At 40.3% G+C, this 15,496-nt stretch overlaps 1 protein-coding gene across 2 annotated transcripts in view; it reads right to left on the bottom strand.

The window, feature by feature from the left end:
* Positions 1 to 15,496, bottom strand: part of TTC39B (tetratricopeptide repeat domain 39B) — a 117,629-nt gene that overhangs the window by 75,877 nt on the left and 26,256 nt on the right. The window contains exon 2 of one of the 2 annotated variants that reach the window (XM_045780704.2): positions 6,980 to 7,014. The exons of the other annotated variant lie outside the window; for it this stretch is intronic. Coding sequence (XP_045636660.2) covers positions 6,980 to 7,014 — 35 coding nt within the window. The remainder of the gene's footprint in view (positions 1 to 6,979; positions 7,015 to 15,496) is intronic. 2 annotated transcript variants of the gene reach the window in all.

Below are 15,496 nucleotides of genomic sequence, written 5' to 3'. Positions count from 1 at the left end.
TGAATTCTGTAAATATGCTACACTTAATTGAACTGTACACTTAAAATGGGAATTTTATGGGATGTAAGTTGGCATGGAAATAGGGCTGTTTCAAAAGAAATGATCATGGCAGAGAATCTCATGAGAGGTATTTCTTTTCCCTCCCAACCTAGTACCAAGATTGAAATACACGAGTTCCCTTACCATGTCCTCCTGCGTGATAGTTTTATTTCTCTTTCCCTTATACAAGTTCTCCTACAAAATTCTTGTGTTTTTTTTCCTCAGCGGTATGTAAGGTAATGATATAAATGCCACTGAGGGGCGCCAGGGTGACTCAGTCAGTTAAGCATCCGACTCTTGATTTCAGCCCAGATGATGATCTCAGATGGAGCCCTCGGTGGGCTTTACACTGAGCATATACCCTGCTTAAGAGTCTCTCTCTCCCTCGCCCTCCACCTCTACCTCCGGTGCTTGCATGCCCTCTCTCGCTCAAAAAAAAAAAAAAATTAAAAATTTAAATGCTGTCTTTGATCTAATAAAATAATTGTCAACCTGGTTGAGAAAAGGCAGATGGGCTGAGGGGAGGAGTTCCTCTCCAGATTTGGGCAATAATTGTATTGCCCAAGAGGGGAGAATTAGGCCAAACAAAATCAGAGAAAAATGAAAGTAAATCCAAATCTGCCTGGAGTTACTATTTTAATTTCACCACTATGAAGAAAACCATTAACTAGATGTTTTCCAACTAGCATTTACTGACTTTCACCCTAAATAACCTTAAAACAGAGCAAACTAGTTGATCATAATTAGTTGACCTAACCTAGTAAGAAAAACAAAATGGCCTTAAAAGCTTTATGTCATTGTAATCTACGATTTATAGTTCAAAAGATAAGGTGTAAAGAAGAAAAAAGGGAAAAGTCCCTAAGAAATGCTATGCTACAAAATATTTTTATTTCCGTCGTAAGCTTCTTATCACTTGGTTAAAAATGTCTATTTCAATTTCTAGAGGTAAGGATAAATTCACAGTAGTTCTTGCACATAAACACATTCATCCCCACTGCATTCACACTGCCTCAGGACTTGATTCAACACATCCACATTTCTAGGTAAGGATAAATTCAACAACTTAATAAGACGCTATGGAATGCAAGAGATCACTGCTGAGGACATACTAAACCTGCATCTGTTGTAACACTCTTTGAATAAAAAAGTAAATCTTAATCAACTAGTACTCAACCAGGGCCCTCTAGTTAATTAGAGTTTGGGTCCATTGCCCCCTGTGGTTTTTATGAGAAAGAGATTAATCAAAAACACTACTAAGTCATGGGGGAGCCTAGGTGGCACAGTGGGTTGAGCATCCGGCTCTGGGTTTCAGCTCAGGTCATGATCTCATGGATCCTACTATCCAGCCCCGTGTCTGGCTCCACACTCAGTGAGGGGTCTGCTTGAAGGTTCTGTCCCTCTGCTCCTCTCATGCTCTCGCTCTCTCAAATAAAATCTTTAAAAAACAACAACAACAACAACCACTACCAAGTCACAATAATTCCAAGTGGTTAATGGATGCTATCTACTCAACAGAGGCCAGGGATCCTTGGTGACCCCTCTTCATTTGGGGTGTCAGGTAATTCTGGTATCTCTCAAAACCCAAAGCCAGTGCCAGGCTCCTATCTCCTAGCTCTCTTTTGGAACCCTAGAATTTTATTTATTCTTTGTGTGTCATATCACACTCAATTTATAAACAGATTCCTTTTATACCCACCACTCTACTGTCAGAGATGGAAGTTAAGCAAAGGAGGATACTGGGCATCAGAGAATCAAGAAGTACATGCCAGCAGTGAATTGTTAAATCAGGAAGCAAGACACTAAAGCACCACTAATCCTCTGGCAAATTTCTATAGATCATAACATGGGTCTAATTTAAAGTCCCTCCCTAAGAGGTCACCTCCTTATGCCGAGCAGGCCAGAAAGTTCACAATTTTAATTTTTAAAAAGGACCCGCTCAATGTGCCACTAACCATTTAAGAAAAATCTCTTCTTTTCCCTTCAGTTCTAAATGGTGGAGATGTTTGTATGATCTAGCAGTTTGCAAACCTAGCAACTTCTCAAAATAATCAGTTAAAATAACACAGTGGTTACCACAAAGATTGAGAAGTAGGAAAATCTATGTCTGCAGTGGTAAACCCATTAAGCAGAAAAAGAGAATAGGAAATAGTCTTCTTTTGCGGAAACAATTTAAGGCCTCTCTCATCTGTTAGCTTGCATCTTTTTCAATAGAAATTCAGGCAAAATATTCACAGGAATAAATTAATCATCGGGTTGGCATGGGGATCATATCTTGCTACAGGGAAGTTGAAGCATCACTACTGGCACTAGAAACATAAAACCAAAATGCGTGGTTCAATCAGCATGAGGAAAAAGGGCTCTACCGAGCTTAGCAGCTAATGGGTCATGAAAGGAATGGCATGGCATCACAAATGTAAGAGGAAACGAGAAAAATATTGACAAACTGAAATAAGAACAAACCAACGTTCACACAAAAAATAACTGAAGAATTGTTGACAATTAACATGTATTTGTAATCACAAGGGAAAACAATTTGTTAAAGGAAAGAGATTGAATAATGGATTACTTCTGCAATATTTTGAATCTCAAAAAGGGTCAGTAACACAGGAGACTTAAGTACAGAAACATCACATTCTGTGTTGAGGAAATAAAAGGAACCACCCAAGTGAGGTTTCCCTATGAATGAAGTGTATCCTACTAACTTTCAAAATGTCATTTAAAAACATTTCTGGTCATTCTAAAATTTCCTTAATATACGTGACACAAGTCTCCACCTTCTTAAATGGAATATATTAGATATAATTTAACCTTCTTCCAATGTCTCAGAGACAGAATTATGAACATGATTTTCTCACTGGAGACTGAACAGCAATCAGGGTTGGGGAGGGGGGGGAATAGGAAGGTACCAGTATTCACTGAGCACCTACTATGTTCTTTACTCCCATTATCACATTTAAATTAAATTTCATTTTATCTTCCCATAAATCTATGCAAGGAGGAAGAAACTGAGACACAGAGAAATTAATCCATGCGTCCCAGCCACACTGGGACTGAAGCACAAGTTAGCCTGTCAAATCCGAGGGCTGGTCTCTCCAGAAAGGTACATCTAGTTGTATCCACCTAAGCAAAGTAAAACCCTGAGGCTGTGCTTTGGAGTGCCATGACTGTAAGCTGCATTTTCTTTCTTCTTTCACTGTCTTTTTTTGTCACCATCAACAAACTGACCGCTAAAGCTACCCCCTCACCATACCTTCCAGAACTCCAGCAAAATAATGCCAAAAAGCAAAGTTTATTAGAATCAGGTCAAAATTAATTGTAAACAGACTCCGGATGGAGGCCACTACTACAGGTAAAGGGCAAGAGTCTTAGAGCATGAATTCTGATATCTATTTTGGCCACCCATTCTGGCTTTAGATTCTATTTCAAGAAGGTGAGGTTCTCTCTTAGGTGATGTACTATCATAATGTAGCTGGTGATATATTACTATAACGTGTTGCTACCTACAAGAACATGTACCAAGGACATTTTGGCAACATTGAAAAGGAAACACAAAACTGTTTAAGAGACTGTCTTAAGGGACACAAGAAATAATGCACACCAGAAATCTAAAAGAGCAAGATAAATTCTAGAATGGGTAAACTTTTGGGTTTGCTAACCTGAGCGGGATAGGGAAGTAAAAATTAAAAGATGAAAGTAAATGCTGGCAGATATATACAGCTGAAGAGAGGCTGAAAGAGGCAATGAATGGAAAATAAAATTCTAGATACTTCGGGAGTGAGGTAGTGTTCAAAAGCATCATCACCACAGGGGTCATTGTTGGGACACTGTTCTTTTAAGAACCAGTCATACTAACATTGAAACACTTAAAACAGTTGAACAAAGAGTAATTTTTATGCAGACACAGACACACAGATGAAAGGAACACAACAGAAAGCCCAGAAACAGAGCACCATTATTTTAATGAATTTATTATTTGATAAAGGAAGCATCGTACATAAATGTTCTCTCTTTCACAAACAGCAAATGGTGTTGGAATAGTAGGCTAGCAATTTTAGGGTTGGCATGAGATAGGGATCTAAATTAAATCCAGTTGCTTCAAGTTCAGGGGTTTTTGTTTGGTTAGTTTTCATTTTTAGTTCAACTGTGCCCTTACTGATTTTCTGCCAACTGGGTCTGTCCATTTCTGAGGAGGGCGCTGAAGTCATCAACTGTGATAACAGAGTCATCTATTAGTTTTTGCCTCATGTGCTCTGATGCTCTGTTGTTAGACATACACATTAAGAACCATCATGTCTTCCTGGAGAATTGATCCTTCTATCATTATGTAATGCCCTTCTTTATCTCTGATAACTTTCCTTACTTTGAAGTCTATTCTGTCTGAAATTAATATAGCTATTTCTGCTTTCTTTTCATTAGAGTTAGCATGGTATATTTTTCTCCATCCATTTACTTTTAATCTATATGTGTCTTTATATTTAAAGTGAGTTCCTTATAGACAAGATGTAGTTGGGTCATGTTTTTTGACCCATGCTGACAATCTCTGTCTTTTAATTGGTACACGTAGACCACTGATACTCAAAGTGATTACTAATATGGTTGGATTAGTATCTAACATATTTATTACTGTTTTCTATTTCTTGCCCTTGTTCTTTGTTCCTATTTTGGTCTTCTACTCTTTTTCTGCCTTCTGTGATTTTAATTGAGTATTTTATATGATTTCATTTTCTCTTTCTTACATATCAGTTATATTTTCCCCCTTTTTTGGTGGTTGCCCTAGAATTTGCAATATCCATTTACGACTAATTCAAGTCCATTTCCGAATACTCTCTGTACTATCGTCACAATAATTTTATAAATCTAAAACTGTTCCAAAATAAAGAGCTTCTTTTTAGTCCTAATCACAATTAACTTTTTCTTTTTCACATAAACAAACATTCAACAATATAAACTTTAAAACTTTTGGACAACATAAAAATGTATAACTAATATATAGAAAAAATAGCAATTAGGGAAAATATCTGAAGCAAATATACCAAAAGATTAAATTGCGTCTCTGTTTTTTTTTTTTAAGATTTTATTTATTTATTCGACAGAGATAGAGACAGCCAGCGAGAGAGGGAACACAAGTAGGGGGAGTGGGAGAGGAAGAAGCAGGCTCATAGCGGAGGAGCCTGATGTGGGGCTCGATCCCATAACGCCGGGAACACGCCCTGAGCCGAAGGCAGACGCTTAACCGCTGTGCCACCCAGGCGCCCCAAATTGCGTCTCTGTTTTAAAGTTCATAAGTATGTGAGAGAGATGGTGAGAAAAAGTTAAGCATGTAAAAGAAGACTAGAACTTATATAAAAGGAACTACAATGTGGTAAACAATGATAATAAAGAAAAATTTTAAAAACTAAGCAATTATTTATTATTTGAGTAGCAAAAGAGTTTCAAATAGCACCCAGGGGTGACGCTAAATTTTATTTTTTTCTTATGATGTGTTTATTTATTTGAGAGAGAAAGCAAGCATGAGCAGGGGAAGGGTCAGAGGGCAAGAGAGAGAGAGAATCTCAAGCAGTCTCCTTGCTGAGCATGAAGCCCAATGTGAGGCTCGATCTCACAACCCTGAGATCATGACCTGAGCCAAAACTAAAAGTCAGACACTCAATCGACTCAGCCACCCAGGCGCCCTGGGACACTACATTTTAAACCACTTCACTTCCACAGTATTAGTAACCACATAAACTACATGAAAATGCTACAGACTGAATTGTGTCCCCCAGAATTCACATATTGAAGGCCTAACCTCCACTGTGATGGTGTTTGGAAGCCTTTGGGCTTAGATGAGATCCTGAGAGTGGGACACCCATGATGGGATTAATGCCTTTGTAAGAGGAGGCCTCTGTCTGTCTGTCTGTCTGTTGTGTGAAGACCTAAGAGAAGGCAGCCATCTACAAGCCAGGAAGAGTGCTCTCACCAGAACCTAACTATACTGGCACTCTGATCTCAGACTTCTAGCCTCTGGATCTATGAGAAAATACATTTCTATTGTTTAAGCCACCCAGTCTGTGGTACTTTGTTATGGTGGCCCAAGCTGACCAATTCAGAAAGGCAATTTGAAATATCCTGGGGGCGCCTGGGTGACGCAGTTGGTTAAGCCACTAACTCTTGGTTTCAGCTCAGGTCATGATCTCAGGGTCCTGGGACTGAACCCCCTGTCAGGCTCTGCACTCAGCTCAGGGTCTGCTTTGGATTCTCTCTCCCTCTCCCTCTGCCCCTCCCAATCATGCTGTCTCTCTCTAAAATAAATAAATAAATAAATTTTTTTACTATATTGTATAAAAAGCAATAAAAATCTCCATCCCTTTTAATCCAGTAATCCTACATCTGTCAAGTTAATCTTTGGAGATAATTCAAAAATATGACAAGCTATATACATGAAAATATTCGTTACTTAGTTCTAAGTTTTTAAACTGGTTAACAACCTAAATGTCTAACAAAGGAGAAATGGATAATTGTGATGTTTCACTTGATCTGATAGGATATCATGTAAAATCAGTACAAGAACTATGCAAACTTACAGGAAATGCTTGTAATAAAATTAAATGCACACCAAAAGCAAAATTCCACAATATGAGGTTACTCATGTAAAAACACATGAACAAGATGTAATAGGGTTGGGTATAAACAAATAAAATTAAATTTGTTGGAAAACATTTCTTCTTTTGTTTTAGTTGAATTAAGGTTACAAGAAATAATACTCAAAAATGTATTTGGTGGTAACTTTAGAACAATTCTTTCTTAAGCATTATCACATCCTAAACTCCTGAATTACAGAAAAGTGATTTCTTTCTGGCAGTAGTCACAACTCTCAAAAAGAAAGAAATATTTACACATTTTATATAAGAGAACCATCAATTTTTCTTTACTCTATACTTTTTATTATGTTACTACTTACATAGAGATGGTTTCCACTGCATCTTCAAAGATGTCCTAGAGGGGAACAAAACACACAATGAGTTTCTCAAGAATTAAGAACTCCAAATGTAGAGAAAATGAGTATGTACGTAAGTGCAGGAGCAAGTGTTAGGGGACAGTCTGGGTGGAATGCAGTTGATTCACTCAACTTTTACTAACAGGCTGTTTTCCAGAGAAATCAAGCAAATGAATTTTAGTGACGTTTAATTTTTTTTAAATAACTAAGACTGATAAAACTAGCAACCACACTGGGCTAATTTGAAGAGTGTGATTGTTTTAATGGAATGATTTTTCACTCCTCAGTCTCATTCATCCAGATACAGAATAAAACAACAACTGGATTTGTCCAATTTAGACTTCTCTTGCTCCATGGCCACGTTATTAGCACCTCTGGGCCTTCATTTCACATCCAGCTCCACTAACCTCCTGGCAAATCTTCCTGACACCCACTTTCCCCCAGTTAATCTATACCACAAAAGTTAGCCCTTTCCTTCGTGGCACTGCCCTGCCCGTTCAAAAGCTACAACAGGAGAAAAACGCAAGTGTGTACATGCACACACACACTCATATGCACTTACAAATACACAAACACACCTCTCACACTGATACACACTAACACACACTCAGACTCAGTCATACACACACTCTCACAAATACACATCCACTCACAAACTTACATACACACAAAGCTCCCTCATAGCTGCAAAAAGTCAAATGCACGCTTCTCATTCAGACATTAGGGACCCACCATAACCTAGTCCAATCTTCAAAGCATCTTTCTCCCTACATCTGCACCACCACCACCATACCCAAGCACAAGGACCTCACTGGTCTCCCCGCTCCTAGGCTTGACACCCTCCATCCGAGTCTTCACACAACAGCAGTATTCTTTTCTTTCTCTCCCTTTCATAAGCTCGTGCCATTTCACTGTCCTAGAACTCTTTATGAGTTTTCCATTGCACTTACAATAAACTCAACTTCTCCCCACGTTCTACAGAGCCCTAGATGGCTCTACCACCCTCCGACCACCTCTCCACCCACCTGCACCCTGGCTCACCCCATTTCATATGCATGTCTGTCTTTCTCCTCGAACAAGCCAAACTCATCCCACACCTCTCCTCATCATTCTCTCCTTCCTAGAATGCTCTTCGCTCAACTCTTCCTGTGGCTGACTCATTCTCATCCTTCTATTTCCAGCTCAGAAAGAGAATGTCTCTAATAATCTCAATTAAAATTACTAAGGATAGCAGCTTATAGTTTCTCAACATCTGATTTATTTCATTCATAAAATTTACCAAAATCTGTACTCATCTTGTTTACTTACTTGATTACAGTCTGTCTCTATCAGAGCATGTATCTTAGTTATCACCAGGGCTTGGCACAGCAGTTGCTCAGTAAATACATGTAGCCTAATGAATGAGTAAACTGAGCTCAGGCTGTCAAGGCACTGATTACATCACCTCATTTACAGCTATGATGCAGAAATGAGGAAGAAGGGTTATAGAACTTTTCCCTTGTGTGACAATTGATACTAAACAATGTTTAGACTACACTGAGCTCTACATTTAGGCAGGAAAGGGAAAAAAATGTATAAACACTAAGAAGACACAACATTGTTAAGTAGTGGCAGAAGTTCAGACTTTGGGATCTCTGACCCATTAAGCTACTGTATTGGGAGGGAGGTAGAGTCAAGGGCAACTCAATTTGAATCGCACTCTCCTGCAGCAAAAGCAGAAGTTAATAAACCAACTAGTAGAAGACAAATGAGCTAGTCCTGAAGCAAAAGAACCTAAGCCAAGATTAAAAAGATACTTCTCTGGCCTATAATAGAAATGACCAGTTAGTGGGGGACACCTGGATGGCTCAGTCAGTTAAACATCCGCCTTTGGCTCAGGTCATGATCTCAGGGTCCTGGGATCGAGCCCCGCGTTGGGCTCCCTGCTCAGCAGGGAGTCTGCTTCTCTCTCTGCTCATGCTCTCTCTGTATCTCTCAAATAAATAAATAAAATCTTAAAAAAAAAAAAAAGACCAATTAGGGGCATTTGGGTAGCACAGTCAGTTAAGTGTCTGACTCTTGATTTCGGCTCAGGTCGTGGTCTCAGGGTGGTGAGATCAAGTGTTGGGCTCCATGTTCAGCTTAAGACTCTCTCTCTCTGCCTCTGCCCCCCACCCACACACACACATTCTCTCTCTCTTTCTCTCTTTCACTCTCAAATAAATAAATAAATAAATAAATCTTTTTTAAAAAATCCCAATTACAAATAGACTCCTTTCTCCAAATCAAAAGTCTGTTGAGGCTCTTGGTATCACAGATTTTGTCATTTTGAATCACAACACAATCAATGTCTTACACACCAGCACACAAGTTATCATGTAAGAGGCTATGGAGAAGGGGATAAATCTGCTCTCCAGGAACCCCATTCTGGCTGTGATGATCTGCTTCCTATACCAGACATCAGCTCACAGTCCCTCCAGCGCCACCATTAACCCTACCTGGGCTGACGTTTACCAATTAAGGGAGAATGTAAAGATCACAAGCCTGGAAGGCTACTGAGCATCTCTCCTCTCCTTACAAACCTCAACCTGAAATTAGAGCACACTGGAGACACTGAAATATTTACTGAGTGCCCTTCAAGAGGGGTAACTAGGGAAGCCACCTCTTAATTTAAAAGGAGACAAGGCGGGGCACCTGGGTGGCTCAATCGGTTAAGCGTCTGCCTTCAGCTCAGGTCATGATCTCAGGGTCCTGGGATCATGCCTGTCATTGAGCTTCTCTGCACAGCAGGGAGTCTGCTTCTCCCTCTCACTCTGTTAACCTCCCCCTTCGTATGCTCTCTTTCTCTCTCTCCCTGTCTCAAACAAGTAAAATCTAAAAAAAAAAAAAGAATATTGAAAATCCACCAGAGTTCTAGGATATTATTCTAATAAACTAGAGATGAGAAAGAGAGGGAGAAAAGAAAGAAGAGAGAGAATTTCGTCCATGAAGGCCAGACAAAAGGTGAAATTTTTTTCATTTAAAAAGAGGAAAGGTGGGGCACCTAGGTGGCTCAGTTGGTTGAGCTTCTGGCTCTTGGCTTTGGCTCAGGTCGTGATCTCAACGTCATAGAGTCGAGCCTGCCCCTGGCTCCCATTCATTGAGGAGTCTGCTTGAGCTTCTTCCCCACTCCCTCTTCTCTGCCCCCTCCCCCTGCTCACATGCTCTCTCTCAAATAAATAAATAAATAAATAAATAAATAAAATATTTTTATATTTTTTTCTTTTTCTTTTTTTTAAAGGAAAGGTAAAGAGAACTAAGATTGACTGAGTGCCTATCATGTGCCAGGCATTTTACAAAAGTTACCTCAGTTGTTCCTCCCAATTCACAGCAAGTAAATCCAGGTAAAACATAGATGATTACCTGACCCATATTACCCCGCTGGTAAGTGAAGGAACTGGGATTCAATCTCATATCTTTAACTCCCAGTTATTTTTCTAATGCCAAAATTATTCACAACTTGGAACTCAGGCAGTTGGGTAGGAGTGGTGAGAGGGTGGGAGAGGAGGGGACAGCATATCTTCTCAAGGTCATACAGCAGCAGTGTTGAACAATTCCTCCCAGCGATTATCGCATTCTCTAGGAGAATATCCTTGTGTTTGACTTGATTATTCACTATCTGATTAGAACGCAGACACTGTGAGGTTACATATTAACTTCTAAATTTCTGAATGGCAGGAAAACCTTAAAGACTATAGTTTTATTAACCTGTAGGACGTTACCCAGCTTTACAAATGACCTAGCAATCTTAATCTACCATTGTTTTTTAAGCCTATAAATACCCAGTTCCTCAAATACTCTTTGAATCAGTTTACCATCTCACTGGTTTCCTCCACTAATGGGTGAAATAAAACTGACACATTCATTTTATATCTTTATGGGAATTATATTTGTATTTTGTGGAAATTATACATTAACAGTGACAACACACTCTCTCCCTAAGTACCTGCAAATATGATTTCCCAGATCTGTGGGAAAATTGATGTGGATTCCGCAGAGGGAAGAAACACCAGAAGTCAGAGACCTCTCCTCAGACCTCCCACAGCACATACCCTGGAGCCAATGGCTTCCTTTTTCTTCTGTTTTTCTAGGTTTCGACAGCCAGCTCAAATTCTATCCCTCTCCCGCTGCTGCCTCAGGAGCTCCCTTCCTCTGTGGATTGCCATCAAGACCCCTAGGCCTGGCATTAGATCCGCGGCTGACTGCTAGTCAACAGCCTCCCACCCAGCACTACGTATACCTCCATATATTCTCCAGGGAACACACCTAGATTTCTCTATCTACGGTCTCTCTGCTTCTCCACTCACCACCACCTTCCCAGTGCTTTTCCACTGCTGGTTTGTATCTCCCCAGTGATCACCACATGCTGGGCAGACTCACCATGTGGACACCAGTTGAAACACATACAGTCAGAGAAGCATCCAGAGTCCTTCCAGCTGAATGACAGTAAGAGAGGAAAGATCATGCTGCTGATAGATATGACATGCTCCAGGAAAGCCCCTGTGTTTAGTTTCTTCCCGGAAGGCCGCTGCATTTGCCTCCCCCATTCCCACACTGAGCTGACCCTGAGGAGTGACTATTTTGGGGCATAGTGTAACAGATGCTTATTTAAGCCACACCTGGCTCCTAATCATGCATTGCCTCAAAATGGTACCTGACTTTTTCCAGAGCCTATCTCCACTCCCTGGCTGGAGTCAAGAGCCATTGTACTCTTTCTGAATCTACTTTATAACCCAGCATAGTACTTTGCACTTCACAGACTTAGAAAAAAATCATTGCTGACTGGCTGGCTGAGTACCCTTGTCTCAAGAGGAAAGGTCCTTACCCTGAGCGGTTTTGCAATTTAGCAAATGGGCCAACCCTGTATGTGAAAGATTCCCTGGAGGACCTTCTGGATGCGTTGGCACTCCAGGGCCTGCTCCTGCTGGATGGGGAGCCTGAAACCTCCCCCTTCCCCCAGACGGATGGAGGACCCTAGTCATGGGGACAGACACTGAGTGAGGAAGGAGGATGGGGGTGCTGCAACAACTACTAAGGCTTTTTAAGCAATTTCATCTTAATTTGTTACATTCATCATATTCTGAGTGGCACAAATGCATGCAAGTGCTTTTAAGTGACAGCAAGTTCTTAACAAATGTCTATTTGAGAATCTTAAATAATGAAGATACCGGTGATGAAAAGGTTTACATTCCATTAATCCCTACTGGGGCCCGGCAAAGAATAAAGACGACAAATACGCTATTACCAGTAGTAATTAAATATTCTGTATTGAGGCATATGGATGGCTCAGTCGGTTAAGCGTCCAACTCTTGATTGCAGCTCAGGTCATGATCTCAGGGTCATGAGACTGAGCCCCACCTCAGCTCCTCACTGAGCGTGGACTCTGCTTGGGATTCTCTCTCTCCCTCTCCCTCTGCCACTCCCCCCCCACACACATGCACAAGCACGCTCTCTCATGAATGAATGAATGAATGAATGAATGAATGAATGAATAAATAAATAAATAAATAAATAAATAAATAAACTCTGTATTAACTTCCAAAGAGACCCAATGGATTTACAACTTTTCAAGCCTCTACATCTGAATTTTACTTCATTTTCCAATATGAAAAGGACTATGTGGCAAATGCTACTCCGAGAAAAAGTAGGAAGAAACGTGATGAAACTTAAAGCTAGGTACCACAAATCCAAAAGGCTGAATCATTTCTCTAGGCCTCTTCTTTTGTCCCTTACCTCGTCCTCTTCCTCCTCCTCCTCTGCCTCTGCCTCCATTTTCCCCTGTCTCATCTGGATGACTTCCCAGGTCTGTGAGCTGATGCTACCATGTTCTCATTGAACTGTTGTTCTTTAGGATGACAAGGTTTGGTGGGGCTCTGTAGACACCTTCCTCCTCAGTGAGAGACCCCCACCCCCACCCCATAGCACCAGACACTCCTTACTGAAGCTTTCACCCACATTCCATTCTATTGACCAATGAAGCTGTGTATTTGGTACCATGGACTCAAAGAACGCTAGCGCTGCCAAGAACTCTGACAAGTCACAGATTCTACCCCTGGCTCTGGGGCACATCCGGACCATTCCCAGAACATGGCACATGAAGAGATGTCCAAAGCTCCCCTGGGACTAGGACGGGGATTAATAGCCATGGGTGTTGGGGTCATAAGAACTGCAAACATTCCTCTGCATGACCTTCACCCCTGGTGAACCAAGATGCTCAAAATAGTTGTTGAACCACTATATTGTACACCTAATATAACACTGTATGTTAACTGTAATGGAATTAAAATAAAATTCAGTTTAATTTAATTTAAAAAAAGATGTTCAAAAGGGAAACCAGACTGATATCAGTTGTTATTGTTTATCATTATCACAGTGACATACCAGGAGAATTTTTCAGATATTAGATATTAAATCTTTTCACACAGAAGAAGAAGAGGCACACTGCTAGTTAAAGGAATCATATGAGAAATACATAAACTTAAGTGACATCATTACCCACTACAACGTCAACAAAGTATTGATTTTTCTAAATCAGGGTTAATTCATTTAAAAGATATCTTGATTGTGTGTCCGTGAAGTGACTTTTAGAAGAAAGACTAGGCAAAGAACTTTTTAAAAAATATATGCACCCTGAGCTTACCTCTTAGGAATAATTGTTCATTCTGCTCACACCTGCCATCCATTTCTCTGTAATCTCTTTGTCAAGCTCAAAAAGGAGCCCATGGCCTTCTGGAGCATTTAAACTCCCCAACTAGATCCGGAGGGTTACCACCAGCTTGTCTTAGATGCCATGCTACACTTTTTTAAATTTATATTGTATGAGGGAGCCGCAAGGCCCTGAAACACACTGAGGCCAAACTTAGAGCCCAGCTTCAGCATCCCCATTACTGGGTGGGTGTGAACACCACTCACACTCCTATTAGAGGATTAACATCAAAGCAAGTTCTCTGTGAAAACTTAACTGACCCACAGGGCTCTTAACCAAAGGGAAGGAAAGCAATTGGAGCCCATATACTAGACACACTCACAATCCGAGTTCCCACTTGGCCTTTGAAGTGAACAAAATGTGACCTTCCCAAGGTTTAAAAAGATCAGACTATGAACAAATTCTCAAATATACCAGAAAAAAAAGAAAAAAAAAATGACAGAGTGCATCTTCTGAACCTTCCCAGAAGGTTTGTAAAACCTGATTTGGGGGGATACACAAAGTAAAAAACTGGAGGTTTTCAAATATTATTCAAAAATAGAGTTTTTTAGGGGCACTTGGCTGGCTTAGTTGGAAGAGCATGCAACTCTTGATCTCAGGGTCATGAGTCTGAGCCCCAAGCTGGGTGTAGATTACTTAAATAAATAAACTTTTTTTAAAAATAAGAGTTCTTTTAAACTTTTAATAATACAAACAGTAAGTCAGCTGCCAGAAGAAAAAAAATTGTGCCTTAGAAGTTTTTAAACACTCATCACTCGAGATTGAAAATAATTTCACACACTCTCCAAGCACAGCATTAATATAGTTCTTTAGTTCCTCTCAAGCCAGAAAAGTACTCTAATATTACCCCACAAGTTCTGTTTTAAGTTTCACATTTACCAAAAATCACAGATCTGATAGTGAAAATTGGGGATATAGAATAACAGTTCAATAGGAAGGGATTACTTTGAAAACAAAAATAAATTGAGCACATTTTTACTAAGCAACCATTACATGTTGGTGAGTGAGGTTTTATTCAGTGATTCACTCAAGCATGACAGTGGTTTAGGCCTGGACGTTATATTTAGACCTGCCGGAGTCAGAGTCTCAGCTCTACCCCTGACTCTGGAGGGTTCTCGCCCCTACAATCCTCCACTTTCCCACTGGTAGAATGGGGATTCCAACCACCTCCCGGGATTGTTGCAGGATGCCGGCAAGATAATGCATGTCAACAGGTCAGACTCAAAACAGAATCAGTAAATACAATGCCATAGGATACTAAATGCTCCGATATGGGATGAATCAGTGGACTCAGAGACAGACCTGGGACTCCTCACTGGATTTCCTTGATAACTCTTTCACACCAAAGATTCTGCACTCTCTTTTGGAAGAGAGACAAAAAACTGAATGTGGGAATATTTATAGCAAATAGGTGCTCAAAAATGTTAACTTCCTTTACTTCTCCCATCTTAAAATGCCTTCACCTCATATCCTTTAATGCCTAGACCCTTCCTATTCGGTGCGTTACCCAGCATGATAAACATAACTTATGGGCACAGAGCCCAGGACCTCAGCTCACTGGGGAGGAAAGTGACCTTGGCCAACAATGTGACTTCGGCCAATACACCCAGCCTCTCAGGATTCAAGCCTTCTCATGAGTAAAGCAGAGAGGATGACACAGATATCCCTCACTCAAAATCCTAAATGCTCTGAATTAAACAGAAATCCACCCCCCCCCCAAGGCAGCTGTTTGTCCACTATAAATGCTAAAGTAAAAT

The sequence above is a fragment of the Ursus americanus genome, chromosome 18, assembly GCF_024610735.1.
Source record: "Ursus americanus isolate L20-20 chromosome 18, mUrsAme1.1.p, whole genome shotgun sequence".
NCBI lineage: Eukaryota > Metazoa > Chordata > Mammalia > Carnivora > Ursidae > Ursus > Ursus americanus.
This window is presented reverse-complemented; position numbering and strand designations above follow the sequence as displayed.